The 25,074-nt window shown below is 48.1% G+C and overlaps 2 protein-coding genes across 9 annotated transcripts in view; one reads left to right on the top strand and one right to left on the bottom strand.

Moving 5' to 3' along the window:
• The first annotated feature begins 1,396 nt into the window (after positions 1 to 1,396).
• On the top strand, positions 1,397 to 17,717 carry LOC310670335 (uncharacterized protein). 2 transcript variants are annotated; one of them, XM_083425528.1, is made up of 6 exons: positions 1,397 to 1,595; positions 4,823 to 5,303; positions 11,263 to 11,358; positions 11,793 to 12,026; positions 13,984 to 14,006; positions 14,261 to 17,717. In XM_083425528.1, exons 2-6 carry the CDS (start codon positions 4,875 to 4,877, stop codon positions 15,369 to 15,371), a joined length of 1,893 nt encoding a protein of 630 aa, XP_083281654.1. In that variant the 5' UTR covers positions 1,397 to 1,595; positions 4,823 to 4,874; the 3' UTR covers positions 15,372 to 17,717. The 2 variants fall into 2 exon arrangements, with proteins under 2 accessions (XP_083281654.1, XP_083281655.1); XM_083425529.1 differs by having other exon boundaries at positions 1,435 to 1,591.
• Positions 17,718 to 20,042: 2,325 nt separating this feature from the next.
• The window catches only part of DDR1 (discoidin domain receptor tyrosine kinase 1), a 106,599-nt gene continuing 101,567 nt past the window's right edge, over positions 20,043 to 25,074 (bottom strand). For all 7 annotated transcript variants that reach the window (XM_083424891.1, XM_083424894.1, XM_083424895.1 and 4 more), the window contains 2 exons: positions 24,458 to 24,607; positions 20,043 to 23,555 (listed from right to left, as the gene is read on the bottom strand). In XM_083424891.1, the coding sequence (XP_083281017.1) occupies positions 23,415 to 23,555; positions 24,458 to 24,607 (291 nt within the window). In that variant the 3' untranslated portion in view covers positions 20,043 to 23,414. The remainder of the gene's footprint in view (positions 23,556 to 24,457; positions 24,608 to 25,074) is intronic.

Raw genomic sequence — 25,074 nt, 5'->3', positions numbered from 1 at the left:
ATTGTTAGTCTTACTCGGAATACACCCAATGAAATAAATTGGCATCACCTTAGCACGAATTCCCACTCAGCCTAGTCGTTAACAGTCGTCAACAGGTTTACCACACCTATCAGCCAATCACCCATTCCCACCACCCTTCTGAGTAACACCCCTCCCCACCCTCTCACTATATGTAAGGGTCTGGTGACTTCTGTTTCAGTGTATCTGAAGAAGTGTGCGTGCACATGAAAGCTCCTACCAATAACAAACTTAGTTGGTCTCTAAGGTGCTACCTAGACAAACCTAGACAGCATCTTAAAAAGCAGAGACATCACCTTGCCAACAAAGGTCCGTATAGTAAAAGCTATGGTTTTCCCAGTAGTGATGTGTGGAATGAGAGGTAGACCATAAAGAAGGCTGATCGTCGAAGAATTGATGCTTTTGAATTATGGTGCTGGAGGAGACTCCCATGGACTGCAAGAAGATCAAACCTGTCCATTCTTAAGGAAATCAGCCCTGAGTGCTCATTGGAAGGACAGATCCTGAAGCTGAGGCTCCAATACTTTGGCCACCTCATGAGAAGAGAAGACTCCCTGGAAAGGGAGGAGGCCACAAGGAGAAGGGGACGACAGAGGACGAGATGGTTGGACAGTGTTCTCAAAGCTACCAGCATGAGTCTGATCAAACTGCGGGAGGCAGTGGAAGACAGGAGTACCTGGCGTGCTCTGGTCCAGGGGGTCACAAAGAGTTGGACATGACTAAACGACTAAACAACAACAAAAGGTGCTACTGGAAGGAATTTTTTATTATTTTGTTTCGACTACGGCAGACCAACACGGCTACCTACCTGCAACTTGAAATAAACAGATGCATTTGTAAATTGGTGTCATATCACTGTAGATCCTGTAGGTAGAGCTGTGGCGCTGTATGAGTGCTTGAGCTTTCATTGTGCAGGATCAGGTAGCTTTCGATTTATACAAAGATATATCTAAAAAAAGTGTGGATACCTTTACGAAAGTGTTTAAAAGACTTAAGGAGAGCTACATTCTCAGAAAAGATGCAAGTGCATAAACACATACATTATTCAAGCATGATAAAAAACGAAGCGATTGACCTTTATTGATATTAATACATATTTTCTTGTAACAAAGTTAAGGTGCTTATTTGTTGCATTTGTCGCTTTTTACAACTGAGGTGTTTCGAAGTGACCATAATAACATTGGGGGGGGGGGATGTTTTCCCTGCATAGAACAACAGGCATTGAATTCGTCACATAAAGAAGAGCGCAAATAAAATCTCCAGGGAAGCTCCTGTCCCCTGGAGCATAAAAAAACCTGTGTGTCTGTGTGTGTTGCAAGCAGGCTTCCTGACTGCTTCCTCCGGTCCCAAGTCCTGCCCCAGCCAATAAGCACAAGTTAGAGGGTGGTTCCTTCAGGCCTCCAACCCCTTACGGTCACACTGGCTCGGGCTGACTTGAGACGGGCAGCACCTCCTTCCAATCCCAGGACGTGACAGCTTCCCACAGCTGCTTTCGAGGCCTGGCCATTTGGGGCAGCTGTGCAGTGAGAGAAACTTGGCCTGTTGGCCTAGGTGCTCCAGAACTCTCCTCCGAGTAGGTACGTGCACAGCTGCTGCTGCTGGCTAGCCTAGACTTTGCTTTTCTTGCTCCCCTTTTGGCGCTGCAAAACGCCTCCCTCCCAGCACTGGGGGCACCTTTTCCTTTCCCACCTCCTGGGACTTGGCTGGAGGCAGCTCGGCTTTCTTCGCACCCACCCCCCACCAGCCAGCACATAGCTGTCAACGTTTCCCCCTTTTTTAAGGAATGGGATTCCTCGCAAGAAAAGGGAAAAGTTGACAGCTATGAGCCAGCAATGTCCGCTTTTTAATGCTTGGGTTTGAGAGTCAAATTCCTGCAGTCATGTGAGCCCAGTCTCATGATCCTGTTTCCCCTTCTTGTTTCCTATCTAATCTTCCCACCGGAAGGGGAAAAATATTTTCTGCAGCTTTCCTGTAGTTGTTTATAGCAGGGTTGGGGGTCCACCTCTTCAGCCCCTGCCCCATTCACTTCTAGGCAGGGTTCAGGAGCAGAGGAGCCATGCCAAAGAGTCGTGTGGAGGAAACGTCAGAAATGCTGCCTTTCCACTTGTTGCTTCTTTGTCTTTAGCGTTTGTTACCGGGAAATTGGAAGAGGTGTGAGAGACCTTCCCCGTCCCCCACCTGAGCCTTGCCTCTCTGTACTATGAGGCAAAGACAAAGAACCTGCGCTGCACATTACCAAATATAGCAAAGCACTGATAAATGAATTGATCAATAAAGATCAGGCCTACTGGCAGGGACGGAGGAAGGGGGTACGGGAGGTGAGGGCAGCCCCGGGTGTCACCACTGGGGGGGTGACAAAATGCCGGGTGGCACTCACCAGGGGCCTGCAGTGTGCCCGAGCCCATACGATCCGCCCATACGATGTGCGCTGCCCATACGATCCGCGTGTTGCCACCCCTCCCCCTGAGCGGCTTCCGAGCACAATTCAAAGTGTTGGTGCTGACCTTTAAAGCCCTAAACGGCCTCGGTCCAGTATATCCACCCCCATCTTTCTGCCCGGACACTGAGGTCCAGCTCCGAGGGTCTTCTGGCGGTTCTCTCACTGAGAGAAGCCAAGTTACAGGGAACCAGGCAGAGGGCCTTCTCGGTAGTGGCGCCTGCCCTGTGGAACGCCCTCCCACCAGATGTCAAAGAGAACAACAACTACCAGACTTTTAGAAGACATCTGAAGGCAGCCCTGTTTAGGGAAGCTTTCAATGTTTGATGTATTATGGTATTTTAATATTTTGTTGGAAGCTGCTCAAAATGGCTGGGCAAGCCCAGCCAGATGGGTGGAGTATACATAATAAATTATTATTATATTATTCCTCCGCCACTGGCCACTATTTTGCTTGTGATTTGCTTGCTGAAATCTCTTGCTTGTGACCCCCAACTGGCTCAATGGGGAAACTTTCGAAATTCATATAAAATCACTCCAGTGACGGATTGACATCATTCCAAAGCTGTTCTACTCAGAAGGAAAATGGCTAGCAGGGGAGGAGTTTGGGACATGGGATGGGGGAGCCATAATCCCTGAAGGATCCCCATTGCCTGGGTGATAATCGCTGGCATCCTGGCCAGGGGCGGAGGAAGGGGGGTGAGGTGGGGGTGGTCCAGCCCCAGGTGTCACCACTGAGAGGGTGACAAAATGCTGGGTGGCACCACTCACCACTGGGCTTCTAGCGTGTTCGAGCCACACATCTCTCCTGGGAGTGATACAGTGGGCTTGGGCGCCCACAGGCTCCACACTGCCCCAAACGTTCCACCCACCGCCTCCCCCTCAGCTGTAAGGTGGCTGAGTGGGAGGAGGCAGGCAGACTCCTCAGAGGCCACACAAAGAGACCTGCCCCGGCTCGCCCCGGCTTGTGTGCTTAACCTGGTTGGGAAAACAGGAAAATGTAAATACTTCGTTTCACCTAAAGATTGGAAGGTGAAAGTCATACGAGGGACAGGAAAAAGCCTTGTGCTCAGGTTTCTGCCAGAAGAGCCCTCCCAATTTATGACATAGTTATGACAAATGTACGATGTTTTACTAAGGGGGTTATGGGTAATTTGGGACATTTTTTAAAGGCGGGGAGCTATCCTTTGTTCGGGGCTTCTCTCTGCTTCTTTTATGTGGTAGTGAGAAGGCTTGTTGCAACAATAAAGATCAGGCCTACTGGCCGCTGTTTTGCTTCGATCTCTTGGCTGAAGTCTTTTATTTGTGACCCCCAACCTGAACCTACAGAAGCCAAGGTTAGGCGATTGTGGGGTGCTCCAATACTAATACTAATACTAATACTAATACTACTACTAATAATAATAATATAATTTATTATTTATACCCCGCCCATCTGGCTGGGTTTCCCAAGCCACTCTGGGCGGCTTCCAACAGAACACCAAAATACAATACAGTTGTGCCCCGCAAGACGAATGCCTCACAAGACGGAAAACCCGCTAGACGAAAGGGTTTTCCGTTTTGGAGGTGCTTAGCAGGACAAATTTGCTATGGGCTTGCTTCGCAAGACGAAAATGCCTTGCGATTCCTGGGGTTTTTTTGCCTCCCCCCCCCCTTTTTCCCAAGCCCCTAAGCCGCTTAACAGCTGTTCGCTAAGCCGCTTGACAGCTGATCTAAGCCGCTTATCAGCTGATCTAAGCCGCTAATAGCCTTTTAGCAGCTAATCCGCTAATCCCTTAAGCCTTTAATAGCCGCTAATAGCCTTTTAGCAGCTAATCTGCTAATCCCTTAAGCCTTTAATAGCCACTAATAGCCGCTAAACTGCTAATAGCGCTAATAGCGCTAATCCGCTAATGAGCTTGCTTTGCAAGACGAAAAAAACCGAAGACGAAGAGACTCGCGGAACGGGTTCTTTTCGTCTTGCGAGGCACCACTGTAACTTTATTAAACATTAAAAGCTTCCCTAAACAGGGCTGCCTTCAAATGTCTTCTAAAAGTCTGGTAGTTGTTGTTCTCTTTGAGATCTGGTGGGAGGGCTTTCCACAGGGCAGGTGCCACCACTGAGAAGGCCCTCTGCCTGGTTCACTGTAACCTCACTTCTCGCAGGGAGGGAACCGCCAGAAGGCCCTCAGCACGGGACCTTAGTGTCCGGGCAGAACGATGGGGGTGGAGACACTCCTTCAGGTATACTGGACCGAGGCCGTTTAGGGCTTTAAAGGTCAGCACCAATACTTTGAATTGTGCTCGGAAACGTACTGACTCCCTTTTACAAGTTCACCTTGTGATTTCCCCTCTACGTTCCTTAAACCTGCATGTCCTCTCCCTTAGGAAGCTGGTCCTTTCCTGCAAGTAGCAACCGATCCCCGGAACAGCTGCTGCCATGACCTCGGTCCGCGAAGTCTCCAGCATTGCCGAAGACCTGCTGTGCCCTGTCTGCCTCTCCATCTTCCAGGACCCCCGCATGCTGGTCTGCGGGCACAACTTCTGCCTCTCCTGCTTGGAGAGCTGCGTCGTCCCCAAGGGGCAGCACCAGGGAACGTGCCCCGAGTGCCGGGACCCCTTCGACCTGAAAGATGCCGCCCGCAACAGGGTGCTGGCCAACTTGTCTGAGAAAGCCCGGCTCCTGCGGCTGGAGCAGGGGCCCCCGTCGGGTGGGACCGGGAGCTCGTACTTTTGCGAGGAGCACGAAGAGCCTCTCAAGCTCTTCTGCAGCCAGGATGAGGCCCCTGTCTGCGTGATCTGCCGGGACCTGCCTCAGCACCAGGGCCATAGCTTTTTGCCTATCAAGAATGCTGTCACAGGTTTTCAGGTAGGAGTCTGAGGATGCTTGAGTTTCTGTGGGATGACAGGTGGCCGCAGATCTTAGGCTGTTGGGATCCACTTTGCACTGTCCTAGAACGCCCAAGTTTCACCAGCCGGAACCAGGTACAGTGGTACCTCGGGTTAAGTAATTAATTCGTTCCAGAGGTCCGTTCTTAACCTGAAACTGTTCTTAACCTGAAGCACCACTTTAGCTAATGGGGCCTCCTGCTGCTGCCACGCCGCTGGAGCACGATTTCTGTTCTCATCCTGAAGCAAAGTTCTTAACTTGAAGCACTATTTCTGGGTTAACGGAGTCTGTAACCTGAAGCGTATGTAACCTGAAGCATATGTAACCCGAGGTACCACTGTACAAAAGAGAGGCTGTGTTGTCTTTCTTTTCTTTTTTCAAAAATTTATTTATTTGGTTTTTCAGATTAAAATTTTGCAGCCACGTGTCCAACATACAACGTAAAAACAAGATTCTGAGGGATCCCTTGGACTGCTCCTCCTCCCCTTTGTGGGTCCTGTTGTTAACTTTTTCCTCCTGCATCTTTTATAATAATCCAAATCTTCTATCTCCCCATCGTATCCAGAATTCACCAATAAACTACAACTGATACAGTGGTACCTCGCAAGACGAATGCCTCGCAAGACGAAAAACTCGCAAGACGAAAGAGTTTTTTGTTTTTTTAGTTGCTTCGCAAGACAAATTTCCCTATGGGCTTGCTTCGCAAGATGAAACGTCTTATGCCTTTTTCTTAAAACCGTCAATGCATTTCCTATGGGAAACCGTGCTTTGCAAGACAAAAAATTCACAAGACGAAAAAACTCGCAGAACGAATTAATTTCGTCTTGCGAGGCACCACTGTATTCCAATCCTACTAACGATTTTAACTACAGAAACTCCTTCCTGAAGCCCTGAAGAGTTTCTGCCAGTCAGTGCTGAGCTAGCTGGACCAATGGTGTGACTCGGGATAAGCTGACTTCCTAACCGAACCGGTGGTCCTGTCGCACACAAAACCTGCTATTCTGCAAAAGCAGCTTGCTGGGATGGGATAGGAGTCACAATAGGTGGGTCAGTGCTGGGAGAGAGAGGGGCAAGGCAGTCTTGATGTCAGTGCAGTGCAAATGCACCAGCGGAGTCACTCTGTGCTCCAGTTTGCACTGCACCAACTTCTCCACTGCCTCGCCTGTCCACCTTGGTAAGCAGCAGCGACCCACCTACCAGGAAGCTAGTGTAGCAGCTGTGCCCCACTTCTGCCCATCTCAAGTATACAGACTATTCATGCCTTGCCCCTACCTAGCCATGGGGCAAATTGCATTTCAGAAGTAAGTGTGCCTGGGTACACAAATGAACTGTCCTGGGAGATTCTGGTCTTCTGCTCTTAAATGTATTCAAGCCCCTCCTCTAATTTTTGTTAGGGTTTCATTTTCTTTGCTGTTGCTTGTTTTTAATGACATTTTTATTCTAATCTGCCATTAGCTGCTCAGAAAAGGCAAAATATATAACATCATAGTGATAATCATCATCATCATTTATTATTTATACCCCACCCATCTGGCCAGGCTTCCCCAGCCACTCTGGGCAGCTTCCAACAAAATATTAAAATACAGTAATGCATCAAACATTAAAAGCTTCCCTAAACAGGGCTGCCTTCAGATGTCTTCTAAAAGTCTGGTGGTGGTTGTTCTCTTTGACATCTGGTGGGAGGACGTTCCACAGGGCGGGTGCCACTACCGAGAAGGCCCTCTGCCTGGTTCCCTTAACTTGGCTTCTCGCAGTGAGGGAACCACCAGAAGGCCCTCGGAGCTGGACCTCAGTATCCAGGTAGAACGATGGGGGTGGAGACACTCCTTCATATATACTGGACCGAGGCTGAGGCCAATCAAAGATTGGTCAGACAGATCCCTCCTGTAATTAGCAGGGATTTGGCCATACAGTCGTACCTTGGATCCCGAACGCCTTGATACTCGGACGTTTTGGCTCCCGAATGCCGCAAACCCGGAAGTGAGTGTTCCAGTTTGCGAACGTTCTTTGGAACCTGAACATCCAACGGCTTCCACGGCTTCTGATTGGCTGCAGGACCTTCCTGCAGCCAATAAGAAGCAGCACTTTCGTTTCCGAACGTTTTGGAAGTCGAATGGACTTCCAGAACAGATTCCGTTCGACTTCCAAGGTACAACTGTGTTATATTGTTCTACCGGAGGCTTGTTCACACATTACGGGTGTTTATGTGAGAGAGTGTACACATGGCGATTTATACAGCTGCATTGCGGTGTGCACAGACTGTGCACAGGTAACTGTCAACAGGTGTACAGTTCAACTATTTGTGCACACAAATTGTGCACTGATTGAATGTAACATGTGGACATTCATACTAACTTGAGCATTCTAGACTCCATGGCTTCGTATTTTGCCCAGCATATGAGCACCAAACTAGGCATGGGATTTGCCACAGCTGCCACCGCCAGACCTAATAGATGGAGATGGGCAATTTTAATTGGGGATGCAGCTCGGAAGGAAAAGGTCAAATCTCCCGTCCTCTTGTGCTGCAGTCCCAGTAAAATCTGTGAGGTTCTGTTCCTGCCACCACTTAAATAATAATAATAATAATAATAATAATAATAATAATAATAAATTATTTATACCCCGCCCTCCCCAGCCAGGACCGGGCTCAGGACGGCTAACAAACAATAATAAAAACAAGTTGATTGAAATACAGTTTAAAAGATTAAGATACAACATTAAAACATTAGGGTACAATCTCTTCATAGGAGGAGAAAGGAAAAAGAAAGAGGGGGAGGGAATCAAACTGATTCCAAGACAAAGGCCAGGTAGAACAACTCTGTCTTACAGGCCCTGCGGAAAGAGATCAGATCCCACAGGGCCCTAGTCTCAAGAGACAGAGCGTTCCACCAGGCCGGAGCCAGTGTTGAAAAGGCCCTGGCTCTGGTTGAGGCTAATCTGACTTCCTTAGGGCCCGGGACCTCTAGGGTGTTGCTATATATGGACCTTAAGGTCCTCCGTGGGGCATACCATCTTACTTAATGAATATCCTGGTGCAATCCTGTAACTGGAATTGCCAGGGGTCAACCTTGTGACTCATCGTGCCTGCACAGCCTATGTTCTTATCGGAGAGTGACACACCCTCAATCTGGGATAGCCGCAAGTTTTATCTCTCTGGCAGCAGAATAGTGCAGGGTGCATAAACAAATAGAACCAAGGCTTCGAAGTCTGAGTGCAGTCGTCCACGTATGCAAACACGGATAGATATTGTGTGTTGGTTTGCTGTATCCTGGCTGGATTTTAGGCTGCAGATCTCTAGCGCAGCCAAGTTTACGGTGCGGCGCAATAGTCAAGCCCCGAAGTGGCTTTTCCAAACCCCTCTCTATTTTTTTTTATTTTTTAAATATATTTTTTATTAGTTTTGCATTTAATCATATATGTTCACATCGATATTGTCTGCTTTACAGCTCTGGCTCATTTCATGAAGGTGAGTGAGTGCACTGGCAAAGGAACAAAAGAAGCTGCCTGATAGAGAATCAGATAATTAGTCCATCTAACTCAGTATTGGCAATGGCTGCCGGAGTTTCATAGAACCATAGTGTTGGAAGGGACCCAATGGTCATCTAGTCCAACCCCCTTTCAGGCAGGTGTTTGTTCCCGGCCCTACCTGGGGATGCCGGGGATCGAACCTGGGACTTGCTGTGTGCAAGACAGATGCTGCACTACTGCCCTTCCCAGCCCTCTGTCCTTCCTCTGCCCCCTAGATGGAAATCAGCTGGGCTGCCATTGGTGGGAAGCCCCTTTCTCTCACCCAACAGAGAAATGCAGGCGGAACAGAGCTCTCCTTCCTCTTCCAGCCCCCAGCAGACTAAAAAAAAAAACCATTTTTGCAGGCTGTTTCACTTTGTGGGGTTATTTGCAAGGCTGTTTCAAAGAAGGGGAGTTGGGGTTGGGGTGTTGCTTACAGCATCTTGGGCGGTGCAACAAAGCACCCGTCTCCCGCTCTCCCTCAGAGCAGCTTGGAGGGGGGTGGTTTCGGTTAGGGGGGGTATCTGCTGTGGGTGGGGAAGTCAATAATTCCCCTCCAGCACCAATTACCCTGGGCATTTATTTCCAAACAACTAGTTGGTTGAGCATTCATGCTGATTTGTTTTCTGGGAGGCGAGATCATCTTGGCTGTTTAGGTAAGCATTCATCCTGTTTTGTTTGTGGGAAGGTTAGACTTCCTTGCATCCAGCAAGTATTATCCCACACTTCTTAGGGCATCATCCTGTCACTTCTGTTATGCCAAAAAAGTCGAATCTCTGGGGGAAGTGGGTTTTGTTGCACTAAACTACCTCGTCAGCTGCAATCATGCAACCTAAATTTGCCAGTAAAGGTAAAGGTACCCCTGCCCGTACAGGCCAGTCGTGTCCGACTCTAGGGTTGTGCGCCCATCTCACTTAAGAGGCCGGGGGCCAGCGCTGTCCGGAGACACTTCTGGGTCACGTGGCCAGCGTGACAAAGCCGCATCTGGCGAGCCAGCACAGCACACGGAAACGCCATTTACCTTCCCACCAGTAAGCGGTCCCTATTTATCTACTTGCACCCGGGGGTGCTTTCGAACTGCTAGGTGGGCAGGCGCTGGGACCAAGCAACGGGAGCGCACCCCGCCACGAGGATTCGAACCACCGACCTTTCGATCGGCAAGCCCTAGACGCTGAGGCTTTTACCCACAGCGCCACCTGCGTCCCCAGTATATAATGGCAAATTATAAACTGCCAACCTAGCAAATTTGCCAGTATATAATGGCAAATTATAAACTGCCAACCTAGCAGTTCAAAAGCATGTCAAAGTGCAAGTAGATAAATAGGTACCGCTCCGGCAGGAAGGTAAACGGTGTTTCCGTGCGCTGCTCTGGTTTGCCAGAAGTGGCTTAGTCATGCTGGCCACATGACCAGGAAGCTGTACGCCGGCTCCCTCGGCCAATAAAGCGAGATGAGCGCCGCAACTCCAGAGTTGTCCACGACTGGACCTAATGGTCAGGGGTCCCTTTACCTTTACCTAATGGAATCCCATTTGAAGATAGCAACAGTCTGGGGGAGGGGGACAACATCTCCCCCTGCCCCCGCTCACAAACAGCTCCCCTGCATTACCTGTTGTTTAACCCTGAATGTGTGTATGGACTCTAAAGATAAATATTTTCTGAGATGCAATCTGTGGCATTCAATCTGTGATGGTTCATTCATGCATGCGGGTCATGATTTGGTACTGTTGGTGTAGACATCAATGAATGGACAGGCTGTTGGAAATCAAGCCTTTATCAGGAGAAACTGGCAACTCTCCCAGGCACCCGACTTGGTCTCCTGTTGACCTCCCTGTCTGCTTTCCCGGCAAGATCCAGGCAGAGGTCGCGATAGGCGATCCTTCTCAGTGTGAGAAGAACACCCCCCCCCTTTCCTGCCCGCCCGGCAGGGGAAAGAGATAGACAGAAACGTATTTACATGGCTTTATTTCTGTCTTTGCAGCGTTACAAAAAACATGACTGCTCTCTTCAAACTCCAGCAGTCGAGAAACCAAACACTTCCTGTACAGCTCATATTACACTCTGAGCTAATTCCGGTGCCCTCTGTTTCCCACGGACAGTCCCAACATCATATGATGTTGTTTTCAAGCAAGCAGCTCGCAGCAGCATTGTTTCTATATCGTAACACAGGCATGCGCCAACCAGTCTTGTAAAGTTAGGGGGCATGATTCAAGCATGTTTCTGCTAAAATACATCCCACTGAATCCAAGGTGCCATGTTGTAAGGTTGCTTAGGGTTACAACCTTTGAATACTTCTCAGAAAGAGCATGTTAGAACAGGGAGGTGGGAGGGGGAAGAGACCAGTAACCTTTTGCTTGGGTCTATTCATTTTTCTCTCCAGATCTTTTGCATGGTTGTTTGTGTATTCCCAATTTTATTTGTGCATTTATTCAGGATAAACTGAAAGCATCTCTGGAACCCCTGGAGCATGGGGTGAAGTGGGCCATAAATAATCAGTCTCAACAGCAGGAGGCCATGGAAGAACTGGAGGTAAACTTAACAGGAGTATGAGAGAGGAAATCATAGAACGTTGTAGCTTGAAGAAACAGGCTCCTAGGCAGGAGGAAAGCAGATGACAGAAAGTCTCAGGCATTGTTTATACGTGATGCGATGGCTTAGTAAACCATGGCTTAGTGTTATGTGTGAACTCTGCCCAGCAACATAATTATTGCTTATTTACTGCCGGCAAACCACAATCTGAAGCCATGGTTCTTGGCTTATAAATCTTGGCTTGTTTTAACTATGGCTTGGTGTTACATGTGAACCCAGCTAGCACTCTTTAACTATGGTTTGTTTAACTCGGCACTGAGGTTAGGACGTTTTCTGTGCCACAAACTGGGCAACTAGTTCAGACAGCTTGTTATCTGTGAACGAAAGGCCTGTCAGCCGCAAGCGTAACTTCAGCTCTCTGTGATTCACTGTAGAATCTCAATCAACACCTGTGCGGCTGCATCTTCATTGCGTTTGAGGAACTGCGTGAAATCCTCAACGAGAGAGAGCAGAACATGATGGAAACGGTTAGGCAGATGAAGGAGGAGAACCAGGCAGAAATGGAGAGAAGACTGGAATATCTGAGAGCGTTCAGCTCAGCTCACACAGAGACCATATCCGGGATCGAAGCTGCATTGGAGGAAACCAACGAATTCGCCTTCTTGAAGGTGAGTCTTGGTGCTTCCCAGTCGCTTTTCTTTTTAAAGATTGAATAACAGATGTGCAGTTGCCAGTGTCTTGTCCCTATTCCAGATGTTTTCATTTAAGGCAACTGCTTGCGTTTAGAGCTGGGGTAGGGAACTGGACCCAGCTACCTCACCCACCCACCCCCAGGCCATTTTGACAGGGGCAGTGGCTGCCTTTCAATATGGATTAGCTACCAAACCAGGTTCAGAGTTATCGTGTCACTTCACAAATCCCTAAAAACAACATGGGGCTAGTATACCTTAAGGACCACCTGGTTCCTTACGCTCCACTTCGATCATTGAGATCTTCTGATGCAGCACTTTTGGTGGTCCTCCACTCCCACCAGATAGTGTGGTTGCTGACCTTGAGCCAGACATCATGGAGAGTGAAGTCAAATGGGCTTTAGAAAGCACAAGGCCAATGGAAGTGATGATATTCCAGCTGAACTATTTAAAATTTTAAAAGATTATGCTGTTAAGGTGCTACACTCAATATGCCAGCAAGTTTGGAAAACTCAGCAGTGCAATACTTTACATTTGTCCCTGTTAAAATTCCTCTTGTTAAATTAAAGAACCTTTTAATGAAGGTGAAAGAGGAGAGCACAAAATATGGTCTGAAGTTCATCATCAAAAAAACTAAGATCATGACCACTGGTCCCATCACCTCCTGGCAAACAGAAGGGGAAGAAATGGAGGGAGTAAGAGATTTTACTTTCTTGGGTTCCATGATCACTGCAGATGGTGACAGCAGTCACGAAATTAAAAGAAGCCTGCTTCTTGGGAGAAAAGCAATGACAAACCTAGACAGCATCTTAAAAAGCAGAGACATCACCTTGCCAACAAAGGTCCGTATAGTTAAAGCTATGGTTTTCCCTGTAGTGATGTATGGAAGTGAGAGCTGGACCATAAAGAAGGCTGATCGCTGAAGAATTGATGCTTTTGAATTATGGTGCTGGGGGAGACTCTTGAGAGTCCCATGGACTGCAAGAAGATCAAACCTCTCCATTCTTAAGGAAATCAGCCCTGAGTGCTCACTGGAAGGACAGATCCTGAAGCTGAGGCTCCAATACTTTGGTCACCTCATGAGAAAAGAAGACTCCCTGGAAAACACCCTGATGTTGGGAAAGATGGAGGGCACAAGGAGAAGGGGACAACAGAGGACGAGATAGTTGGACAGTTTTCTTGAAGCTACCAGCATGAGTTTGACCAAACTGCGGGAGGCAGTGGAAGACAGGAGTGCCTGGCGTGCTCTGGTCCATGGGGTCACGAAGAGTCGGACACGACTAAACGACTAAACTACAACAACACTCCCTTGAAATTTGGCCAGCCTTTACCCAGGACAGAAGCTTCTGTGTGGAACTCCTTACCTATAGAAGTCCGTCAGGATCCATCCCTGCTCTCTTTGAGACGTTGTTTAAAAATGATACTGTTCAGAAGGCCCTTTGGAACCAGAAATTTTCCGCAACCAGTTTTCTATTGACATAGGTGTATTGTGTTTTAACTGCTAAATTTTCTATGGAAGTGTGGTTCATAAATATTTAAGTCTATCTATCTATCATCTATCTATCTATCTATCATCTATCTATCTATCATCTCTATCATCTATAGTTGTTAGGCGATTCGTCACAGAGTTACAGAGCCCAGCACCTTTACTAAACTACAGTTCCCAAGATTCTTTGGGGAAAGCCTTGACTGTTAAAGTGGTTTAGGAGTGCTCTAAATGTTTGGTTCGATGTGACCCCTTTGCAGTTAACTTGACATTATTAACCGGGAGTTAGCACCTTCCGACAGTTCATTGTGCCCTAATCTTCCCTGCCACCAGATTGATGAATTCGGGTTGACTGTTCTGTAAAGAGGGGTTGATGGTCTAGTTGGCTGAAGCTGTGCAAACTTGCTTTGGCAGGCAGTTCCAACCTTGTTTGTTTCTTTTTCCCTCCAGGGAGTCAAGGAACTGACAGCAAGGTGAGTATCAGCATTGCTCTGTATATAGACATTGGCTCTGATCCAATTTCCTCCATGTGTGAGGACTTGAAGGGTTATCAAACACTCCCCTAGAAGTTTTTAATGTTTGATGTTTTGTTGTGTTTTTAATATTCTCTTGGGAGCTGCCCAGAGTGGCTGGGGAAACCCAGCCAGATGGGCAGGGTAGAAATAATAAATTATTATTATTATTATTACATGCAAATATATGGAACTGTGGTCTCTTCTCTCTGCAGAGTCCAGGAACGACTTAAAGAGCAGGTTGACGAAACAGCCAAAGAAGCCTGCGAGGGTGGAGAAGAGGAAGAGGAAATTAAGGAGGAAGGCAACCAAAGTGAGGATGCTGGTGAAAATCAGAGCAAAGGCAAGGCCGGTGGAGATGTCATTGATGAAGAAGAAACTTACGGAGGAGCCGAAGCCCAGGGCGCAGATGGAGAAGAAGAGGAGTGGGCCATTGTGGCTGTTGATCCAGCTCTTGAAGAACTGGAAGAGTTGCTGGATTTTGATTCCTGGAAGGAGATGCTGAGAAGCATCAGTATCAGGGAGACCTTTGTCCCAGACTCGCCTTGCCACTCTCCAACTCCAGAGAAAGACATGCCCCAGCTGGAGGACAGCGATTCCTTACCCAAAGAAGCACCTTGGCGAAGCACTGGTTCCACTGAGGCTCCCACCGTAGCTGAAGCTCCGAGTCAACCACCACGCAGCTCATACTTCCGCAGCTTCCAACAGATGCCCTTTTTGGGTTCCTTTCCGCCCTTTCCTTTCGGAGGCCAGTTTGGGCCTGCACAGGGGTGGATGTCTCATCCCAGGCTGGGCCGCGGCACGTTTCAAGGCAGGAGAGGGCCACGTAGTCATCCTTTCGGCCCCCGAAGGGGCCAAGGCAGAGGATATTATCTGAACACACAGACATCCCAACCCAGCGAAGGCAAAGCTCTGCCTCAGCATCGCTGGATGCCCCCTAGGAATGAGCCACCCAAGGCCAGAGATGCTCAAGTCCCGGGGCAGGGAGGGCAGTGCAAGCCGGAAAAATCAGATGGGGGGTCCTCAGCGACAGAGCCCCCCAAACCAAGGGAGGCTCATGGTTCGGGGCGAATAGGAAGAGGAGGTTGGTCCAATAAGCAGAAGACCCAATCCAGTGCAGATCAAAGCGGAGGTCGATCTGTCAAGAACGAGGCTCGTGCCTCAGGGCAGGCAGGGTCAGGGCAAGGGCAAGGATCTGGAAAGAGGCCCCCAATCCCCAACAAAGGGGGCGAAGCCTCGGGAAACAAGGGCTCTCAAAATAAGCATCACGGAGGGCGAGGGCGTGGTAGGGGCCGGGGTTCAGCCAAGGGCCCCCAGAACAAATAGTTGTTTCCATCAGAGGTGGCTGCCATCGGACGCCGAAAGAAGGACGTATTAAGAGAAATGACCTTGTTTGGGGGGGGGGTCATTTGTTGCGCTTATCTCTCAGCCTCGGTCCATACCTGGGAGAGGCCGGTTGCTGGAGTTCATGTGCAAGAGATTGCTTTTGCAAAAGCCGCTGTGGGAAGGAGGACACGGTTCTCGAGGGAGGCCTTCGCTCTGGTCCAGTGGCCTGCTCTGGTGTGCCCAAGCTGCATATGTTTAGCTGGTCGATGTAGGTAAAACGATTTAAAAGCCTTTGGACTTTAGAATGTGCCTCTGATTAACTGAGCAGCAGTTTTCATTTGTTTTGTTTTTATTGCAATTATGTGCGTTTCAAGTACTTGACGACAACAAAAGGCTGGTGCTTCGATCCTTTCCAGAAGATGCGTTTTTCCCTACTCTCTCTATTCGTGGAAAGAAATGCTTTTCCTAAAAATAGGAATATTTTCTCAGCTCAGGGGCCGCAGCGTCTTTTGGGTGCAGCCTTCTGGGGGCCAGAGGCAGAAAAGTGGGCAGAGCAATGGCTACAACTCCTCTCTCTCTCTCTCTCTCTCTCTCTCTCTCTCTCTCTCTCTCTCTCCAGCAGGCTACATTCCAGCCACACAAAACTCAGGTCCCCCCCCCCCCGCACTCGCATTCCATCTCCCCATCAGGCAAGCAAGATGCGTTATTGCAGTTCAAGGAGGCATTCAAAGCTGACTAAACCAGAATAGACGTGACGCAAGGCAGGAGTGTGGCCTGAGAAAAGTCATAGGTTCATATAATTGAAGAGTTTGGAGGGACCCAAGGGACATCTAGTCCACCCCCTGCAATGCAGGAATCTCAGCTAAAGCATCCATGACAGATGGCCATCCAACCTCTGCTTAAAAACCTCCAAGTGAAGGGAGTCCACAACATCCAGAGGAAGTCTGTTCCACTGCCAAACAGCTCTTAACTGTCAGAAAGCTCTGCTTGGTATTTAGTCGCCATCTCCTTTCTTGTAATCTGAAGCCATTGGTTCAAGTCTGACCTTCCAGAGCAGGAGAAAACAAGCTTGTTCCCTCTTCCAGGTGACAGCCTTTGAGATATTTGAAGATGGCTATAGATCTCCTCTCAGTCTCCTCTTTTCCAGACTAAACATACCCAGCTCCTTCAACCATCCCTCATCACAGGCCAGATTCATGTTTTGGATTGTAGCCCCAGTGTGAAGTCCAAAAAAACCCCTGTAGCACCCTAGGTTTGCGAAAAGGCGGTTTGTATGTGACAAACTTGAGTTGGTAGAGGGTCTGGCTCATTGGGAATGCTGTGTGTTTTCCATTTTCCTTTCTCTGAAGTGGTGATTATCAGCCTGAGTACCTAAGGCAGATTATATAGTAGAGTTCACATACTTCCCCCCACAAAATACTATATTCTTGTATTGGGAGAGTTGTAAACAAAATCTGCCCTTTTCCCCTTATGGGGTATCCAAGAGCCCATACAGAGTCCTTACGTGGGTTCCCTATTGGTAGGAGAAAAGAACAGAGGCCAACCAGAGAATATTGAGAAGCAAAGCAGCTAGTAAGCCTGATCTTTATTGATCTGTTGCAGCAGGGTGCTCCCCTCACACGCAGGAGAAGGAGGAGGACCCAGAACCAAGGTGTGCCTGCCCTTATATAGACATTTTAAATTCCATGCCCTGGAGCTCAAGACCACCCCTCCATACATCATACATACATCACAGAAGGGGTGTAACCCAAGACCACCCCCCACAAACATCATACCTGCATCACAGAAAAGGAGGTCTACAACAGAAATTTGAATGTTATTGTTTTTCCTGTCTGCCAGGTTATCTGATAATGCCTTATCTGATTGCCTTTCCTGGTAGTCTGTCACCCTTTGAAATGGTGATTACTAAATTCCTGTAACAAGGAAGGTGTGTGTTTTTTTCACCTCCTCTCTCCTTGCAGAGAAACATTTGGTCAGCTTGGGAGTCAAAATGGTTTCAGGACTGTCTTCCTGTGCTGCTTCAGACATGTGGCTTATATATTTATGTACATGTTTGCTTGGTACATTTATGAACATTTATTCTATATCTAAGACCTTAAAATTCTTATAACAGGACTTACAAACTTTAGAACTCAATTGCAATACACTTGATGGGAAAAGTTTAGCTGTGCAGAATTGGTCCCCCATTCAGACTTCTTGTAACCAGCACAAAGCTGCCTTGAGTTGCAACTCCATGCCTGAAATTATATAGCTAAATTCAAATGGATGTTAATGGCTCTTGTCTTCTGTGTTGAAATGTATTTTCCCCCTCCCCCATGACTTAAATAAATACTTTCCTTCTCAAAACAATAATAATTCCTGAGACTGATAGCGAAAGGTTCAGCTTGTTCATAAAAGAGCATGGAAGTATATAGTTCAGGGCTGTTGATTAAGCATTTATGCTTCTTTGCTGCACAAAGCTATTATAGTCTTTATTGAGCATTTCTTCTGATACATTTATGTGGAGGCTGTTCGACAATGAGCACTCATCCTGATTTGCTTGTGGGGCATTTTTAAGTCTTCCCAGTAATCTAATCATTCCATGCTTTTCAATGCCTCCCCTCCCATCACTCTCTTGATGGCAAAACGACAACTTTTTAAAGTGGATCTGTTGTGCTAGGGGCAAAAGAGCTCTTAAATACCCTTTAATTGGGCCAACTTCCTGGTATCCCTCCCACAAAACAATGACCATCTGGAGCAGGGGTCAGCAAACTTTTTGCATGCCTGGGTAGGCAAACTAAGGCCCGGGGGCTGGATCCGGCTCAATTGCCTTCTAAATCCAGCCCACAGATGGTCCAGGAATCAGAGTGTTTTTACATGAGTAGAATGTGTCCTTTGATTTAAAATGCATCTCTGGGTTATTTGTGGGGCCTGCCTGTTTTTTTTTACAGAGTAGAATGTGTCCTTTTATTTAAAATGCATCTCTGGGTTATTTGTGGGGCATAGGAATTCGTTCTTAGCATCCATGCCACATGGAACACTGCTGTAGCAATGTCTCAAAGGAGTCCTGGTTGGAGGAGCTGTTGCTGCTGCTCCCTTCTCTGGCAAACCAGCACCAGAAACCATTGGCAATTTAAAAAGCGATTTAAAAAGATTGGGGGGCAGGGTTATGATTGCAAGGGAGAGGGATTCATATCCCATCGGGCTCCTGGTGCCAGGGGGAATGTGCCAAGGCTCTGGTTGTATTTGGAATCCAGAGAGCGCTTTCTCCAGATTAAGAAATAGCAGTTTCCCAAGCCCAATAAGGCCGATTTGGAGAAACTGTTCATTCATCTTTCAAGAGGACCATCTTCAATCGAGCACATGCACCATTGAAGCTTAAAATGATGAGGACGGGACGTTTTGGGGTCTAAATAAAAGGAAAGGAGGGCCTAACCTTCACCTCCCTCCTGTGAGAGTTAACTAGGTATCTTTTCTTACCTACATCAATAAAGTTGTAGACGACAGGGTGCCGGTGTTTTGCACCTGTTTCGCCCTGGCAGTTCCAAGTAATGGGGCCCTTTAACTGGGGCTTGCAAGTAGCAAGGCTAAGCAAATCAGTCTCTTAAGCTTAAGCCAAGAAAGAGTATTCTCTATAAGACTGAATATCAATATACGCATCAAGACTTTGAGATTAGACCACTGAAGAAGCCTGGGAAACTATCTTGGGAGTGTGCTACTTGCAAGCCCCAGTTAAAGGGCCCCAATAAAGACAACTTTATTGTCTACAACTTTATTAACATCTATCTACAACTCTACTAGCATCTCTCGGTATTGTGAATAACACCGAACTTACCTGTTGTTGGTATCTTCATGAACTTACAGTGGTGCCTCGCAAGACGAAATTAATTCGTTCCGCAAGTTTTTTCATCTTGTGAATTTTTCGTCTTGCGAAGCACGGTTTCCCATAGGAATGCATTGACGGTTTTAAGAAAAAGGCGCAAGACGTTTTCGTCTTGCAAAGCAAGCCCATAGGGAAATTCGTCTTGCGAAGCAACTAAAAAAACGAAAAACTCTTTCGTCTTGCGAGTTTTTCGTCTTGCGAGGTACCACTGTATCTAAAAGACCGAGTTAAGCATTTGAAAAATCTATTGAAACCAGACATTATAAGTTCATTTTTGGCTGGGTAGTTCGCAAGTCTTTGTGGCTTTGTTTAATGTTTTATATTTTTCTCAGAAGGTTGATAAAAGTATGTATAATAATTGTTCTGTGTATATTAATCGCCAACGTGTTGCATGAGTCGCAGTACTTCTATCAGCAGCACAGGTTGGATATTTCTAGCATGTGGTCAAGTAATGGCTAATAAGTGAGATGTCGACATGGTTGGTCTACCAAATACTGCATTTCAATTCATTCATCATTTCGTCCTTCACCCCTGCCTTGCTGCTGTGGCACTGGACATAATAATGGTGCCTTTGAGATGGCACTAGGAAGCTGCCTTCCTTGACACTGACGAGCAGCTCTCCAGAGGGTCAGAGTGTGGCCCTTTCCAGTTTTCTCCGGAACTGCTAAGGATTGAACCATGCAAGCTGGATGTTCTGAGTGATGGCCCATCATAAGTGAGAAGGCACAGTGGCCAAAGTACTGCCACTCTTCCCACCACATTCCCCTCCCTCAGCCCCACCCTGATTCAAAGACAAACTCTGACAAAAGGACTGTACAAAATGCAAAGCGCTTTATTCACCACATAAATGGAAAGGACTAAAAAAAAAAAAAAAACCCACCCCCAAACATCTATATATTAGTGTAAAAATTCTGTCTTTTTTCTCCTGCTTTTCAAATATATACACATCCTGATGCACAGTACAAACAAGACGCAAACAGCTACAAGTATTCCCCAGGGAAACGCACACAAAAAAAGGCATTCGACAAGATTGCGTAGAGGCAACAAATCAGAGAAGTAACGCCGGGCATAACGTGCCCCTGAAATTTCTTGAAATAGAAATATACATCTAGTTATGATGAGTCGTTTCACACCATTGAAAATATGTAATTAAAAAAATTAGTTTGTCCTCGTTAAGCAGAAGCAAGTCATGACTAAGGCTGCAATCCTATGTGCGCTCACTTGAAAGAAAACCCCCTTCAACTTACTGGGACTTCCTTCGTGATTGAACATTTTAGGATTGTGGTGTATATCCCATTGAAAACAATGGGATGGGGCTTATGATGCAAACCCCCTGCAAATGGACCTGGGCGTTTGCCCCAGTGAACTAAGTGGAACGTTGAGTGAACAGAGGTTGGCTTGCACTGCCCCGGCATCGATTCTGAAGGACGGTGCTTGGTGGATTTAATTGCCATCTTTGTATTCTCTTGGTTACTGCTTTGATAATCTGCCACCCCCTAACTTAAATGCTCTCTGCAACTATCTACTCAAAAAGCTTTAAATTTTGAAAGACGCTTGATGAAACGGATCCGCTCTTAGTCGACGGGAAATGCTACTTTTAACTTTAGTTAGGAAACCCAACAACCCTGGGAGGAAGAAAAAACATTATTTCCCTCTCCTTCCCACTAAACGGGGCATTGGCAAAGCTTATTGCATGGGTTACTTGTTAAGAGGAACTTCCTGTGTAGAGATACCCCCCGATCTAGCACAGATCGAAGCACAGGCTTCTATGCGGATAGATCCCACTGCCATTGAGCACGACCGTGGTGCTGATTTCGGGGGAGTCTCCACAATGAAATCGCAGAGAGGAAGGGGGGGGAACTGATCGATTCCCCCAGCACCTCTGCTTGCTTTGGAAAAGTGCTTCCCTTTGTCACTGCTTCGTGCAGTACAGTATCTACAATCACGTCACCTCAAGTCTCCAGGAAAGGAAGGGGAAATGAATTCAGGAGGAGAGGAGAGCCAGGCATGGCATGGATCTGTGGCACGTGGTTAAGGGAGAACAGAAAACCGGCCCTTTTGGAAACCCGGGGTCAATTCCCTTTTTGAGGTTGGGCCATGATTGTACCCAGCCCAAAGCCTCGCCAGATCTTGCCAGCCTGGTCTCCTGCCTCTTTTCCTCATCGAAGTGGGCAAGACCAAGAGGTATCCCCCCGCTCCCACCCCACTTACCCCTACAGAGCAGCTAGTACTGGGTTCTCCCAGCTACAATGGATTAGCAAAGTACCCTCGAAATCATTTCTTCCAGCCTCTCCAAACATGCAGTGCTCAGTTAATCCCAGTGTGCTCAGAACAAAGGGTCCTTATTGGTTCAGCCAGTGTCAGTCCAGTTGTGAATGAAACTCAAAGGCAGAAATGTAGCCCCCCAAGTGTGGAGTCGCCCACCCCCAACTTTCTCAGGAAGGAATGGCAGGGAAGAGAGTGACGCTCTCTGGGGAAAAGGTATGAATGGGCGGGAAAGAGAACAGAGACCAAGTTCTCAAAGGGTAAAATACTGAGCCTCCAAGGTTGTGGCGATGGGGGAAAATTTTTTGTTTTCCCCTCCAGACACCCCCTAACTAACACTAACCATTTGCTCCCAAGATAGCTGGAATATGCACAGTCAGAAGAGCATGAGACTCTAAATTTCAGGGTCGTGGGTTTGAGCCCCAAGTTGCGCAAAAGACCCCCGTATTGCAGCAGAAAAGACTCATAATTCCACGATTCTAAGAGACCCTGGAATGAGGTTGTTCTGCCTACTGCTATGTGCAAATGTCTGAGGATGGGAGCATCCATCAAGCTTCTGCATCAAAAACGGGATTTTGGAGATGGCTTCTCCAGCCCCTCCTGAAATCACACACACACACACACACACACGGGAGAACGTATTAGAACGTAGGCACATCTCTTCCTAATCCATATGGCATGATGGGCTGTATTGAGGGGCAGTCACCTACACACAGAGACAGAGAGAGTCAATGAGGATCCACAGCTGGAGGTCTGTAAAGTCGCCCATATCCTACCTGGTCAGGTGGGGACGGTTACACCTGCCTCAGGCTCTTAAACCTCGCTCTGGGACCTTGGCCAGCGAGGTCCTGGTGTTTCATGGTCCTTGGGGGAAGAGGTGCGGCTCCACCAAAAACCCTTCATAATCACAGCACTGTCACGTTGGCCCAATAGAATGAAGTTCAGAATGGAATTCATTCTTAGTTTTGGGGGGGGGGGTGTTCAGAAGTGTCCTACATAGCTTTATCTCAATAATGGTTACAGGAACCCTGTAAAGTAGGCCGGTGTCATTATACACCCTCCCTTGATACTGCAGCTGAGGGGCCATAGCCAAGGGAACAGGGTTAATTAAGGCCACCTAGTGGATTTATGGCTGCGATAAGATCTGAATCCAGGTCTTCCAAGTCCATACACTTAGCCATCTGTCCTAGCTGCAGGGACACTGCCCAGATGGAAGCGAGTGGATGAGCATTCTGTCTCCTTGGCCAATCAGAAGACTTGTTGTCACCTGGCGCAACGTTGATAAAACGAGGTTAGGGAAGGCCTTCTAGCAGACCCCAAGAACAACAACCCGTGCTGCCTTAGTGGGAGGCTCAACTCACACTTTGAGAACCTGGATATACAGGGGAATAACAGAAAAGGTTTGCGGATGAAACGAATGCAGTGGAAACACAGCCAACATGTGGGTACTGGAGAGGTTTGTTCAGATTAAGGCAGATCGATTGAATCAAAGTAGAATTGCATCAGACAGGAAGAGGGACCACGGCGAGAAGAGAATTGGGTCCGTATGTGAATAGGTAGGCCAGAAAACAGAGAAGGGGAAATGTGTTAGAAATGTATGGCAATGCTGAATCATGAGATGTTCGAGAGACGGTTAAAGATTAGGAGAAGAGAGTGATGGAGCAATTGGGGAGAGGGAGAGAGAGAGAGAGAGAGAGAGAGAGAGAGAGAGAGAATGTCATGTTGAGGAGTGGATGGAGGGCAATGGGTGGACCAACCAAGGCTGAGTCAAGGATGGGCAGACAAGATGCCCCCCCCCCGCAGGCACCCCAGAGCCTGAGGCCCTCTTGAGTTACACCCTGCCTCCTCCCTCAGCAGTCTCTGTGGCGCAAACCGAGTCCTTAAACATAATCTCCGCTGGCCGCCCCCAATTCGGTTCACACCATATTGAGGGCATCTTCAGCCAGGAAGCGGTGCAGATGTTGGAAAGAGGGGCGGTCCTTGGCCTCTCGCGCCCAGCATCTCAGCATCATCTCATAGACGGCCAGCGGGCAGGCAGGAGGACGAGAGAGATAGACCTGGGGAGGGAGGCAGAAAGGGAGGGTTACAAGGCAAGTCATGTGACCAGGAGGAATGGGAGGAGCTCGGAGAACTGGAGGGGCAGGTTGGGGGGGGTGAGAAATTGGGCCCATGGGAGGAGTCCAATTTGGGGGAGGGTCCCGGTGGATTGAGAGGAGGAGCTCCGGATTAGAAGGGAAGGGCTAGTGTCTGGGTGTTGGGGGTGACATTTACAGCATGAAGGGACAGGAGCTTCTAAGCACATACTCAGGAACATGTAAATAACAGGACCAGGGCTGTGGATGTGGCTAGCATGAAGAAATCCCCACATCCTGTCACACACAAAAAGAACATTCGTGGTTCTACCCCCAAGCGTTCTCTAATCTCAGCCGCCTCATGCAGAAGGAAGTTCAGAAAGCTTTCGCTGGTGGTGGCGTTGTTGTCGCTATGGCTAAACAACAGGGAGTCAGAAATCCTTGGTGATCCATTGCAGGAGAAACCCAAACCCTTTTGGAGCACAGGGGCTCATTTGAAAATCTAATAATCCGCTGCGGCGAAAGGAAATAACCTGTTTCACTGAAAGAAAACTGGCGGTGCTCAGAATGCATGCTCTCTCTCAAAAAAAAAAGGTAACACAAAAGAAAACAGAGACCCCGAAAGTGTTCATGTAACCTCCCAATGAACCAATGAAAACACCCAAATCCATCAAGTTAAAAAAATAATAATAATGGAAGGGCAGGTGCCCAGGGTTGTGTGTCTGAGAGTGCTATTGTGCGCATAGGTGCCATGTTGAGGAACCCAGATCTTATTGCAGATCACCCAGAAATCTTCTCATAGCTCCTGATCTGCCTTCCACCCACCCCAGCGGCACAGATTCCTGGAGAAGTCATCACTTCCGTCCAGGCTCCCTGGTTGTTGTTACCTGCTTGCCCTGGTGCCGGAAGAACTCGCCGGCGTTCTCGATGACGGCTTCGTCGGTGAGCTGGCTGTAGGGCTGCTCCTGGCACAGCATAAGCACCTCCCAAAGTGTGACGCCGAACGCCCAGACGTCGCTGGCTGTGGTGAACTTGCCCTGAGGGAAACAGAGCAGGAAGGTGAATAACAGAGGCCACATTTACTCCCTCGGTGGTCCTGGCACTCCCCACCCTGTTCATCCCTCACTTTCTGCCTTCGTCCTCAAGCACTGGGCGCTGTGGCCTAAACCACAGAGCCTTGGGCTTGCCGATCCAAAGGTCGGCGGTTCGAATCCCCACGACAGGGTGAGCTCCCGTTGTTCGGTGCCAGCTCCTGCCCAGCTAGCAGTTCAAAACCACGTCAAAGTGCAAGTAGATAAATAGGTACCGCTCTGGCGGGAAGATAAACGGCATTTCCGTGCGCTGCTCTGGTTCGCCAGAAGCGGCTTAGTCGTGTTGGTCACATGACCCGGAAGCTGTCTGCGGACAAATGCCTGCTCCCTCGGCCTATAGAGAGATGAGCGCCGCAACCCCAGAGTTATTCACGACTGGACTTAATTGTCAGGGGTCCCTTTACCTCAAGCAC

Source organism: Podarcis tiliguerta (assembly GCF_965153285.1).
Source record: "Podarcis tiliguerta genome assembly, chromosome: 2".
NCBI classification, from domain to species: domain Eukaryota; kingdom Metazoa; phylum Chordata; class Lepidosauria; order Squamata; family Lacertidae; genus Podarcis; species Podarcis tiliguerta.
This window is presented reverse-complemented; position numbering and strand designations above follow the sequence as displayed.

Coding starts and splice junctions, on each gene's coding strand:
- LOC310670335 (XM_083425528.1), top strand. CDS start 4,875: ATGACCTCGGTCCGCGAAGTCTCCAGCATTGCCGAAGACCTGCTGTGC. Junction 11,359..11,792: donor AGGCCATGGAAGAACTGGAG/GTAAACTTAACA, acceptor GATTCACTGTAG/AATCTCAATCAACACCTGTG. Junction 14,007..14,260: donor GTCAAGGAACTGACAGCAAG/GTGAGTATCAGC, acceptor TTCTCTCTGCAG/AGTCCAGGAACGACTTAAAG.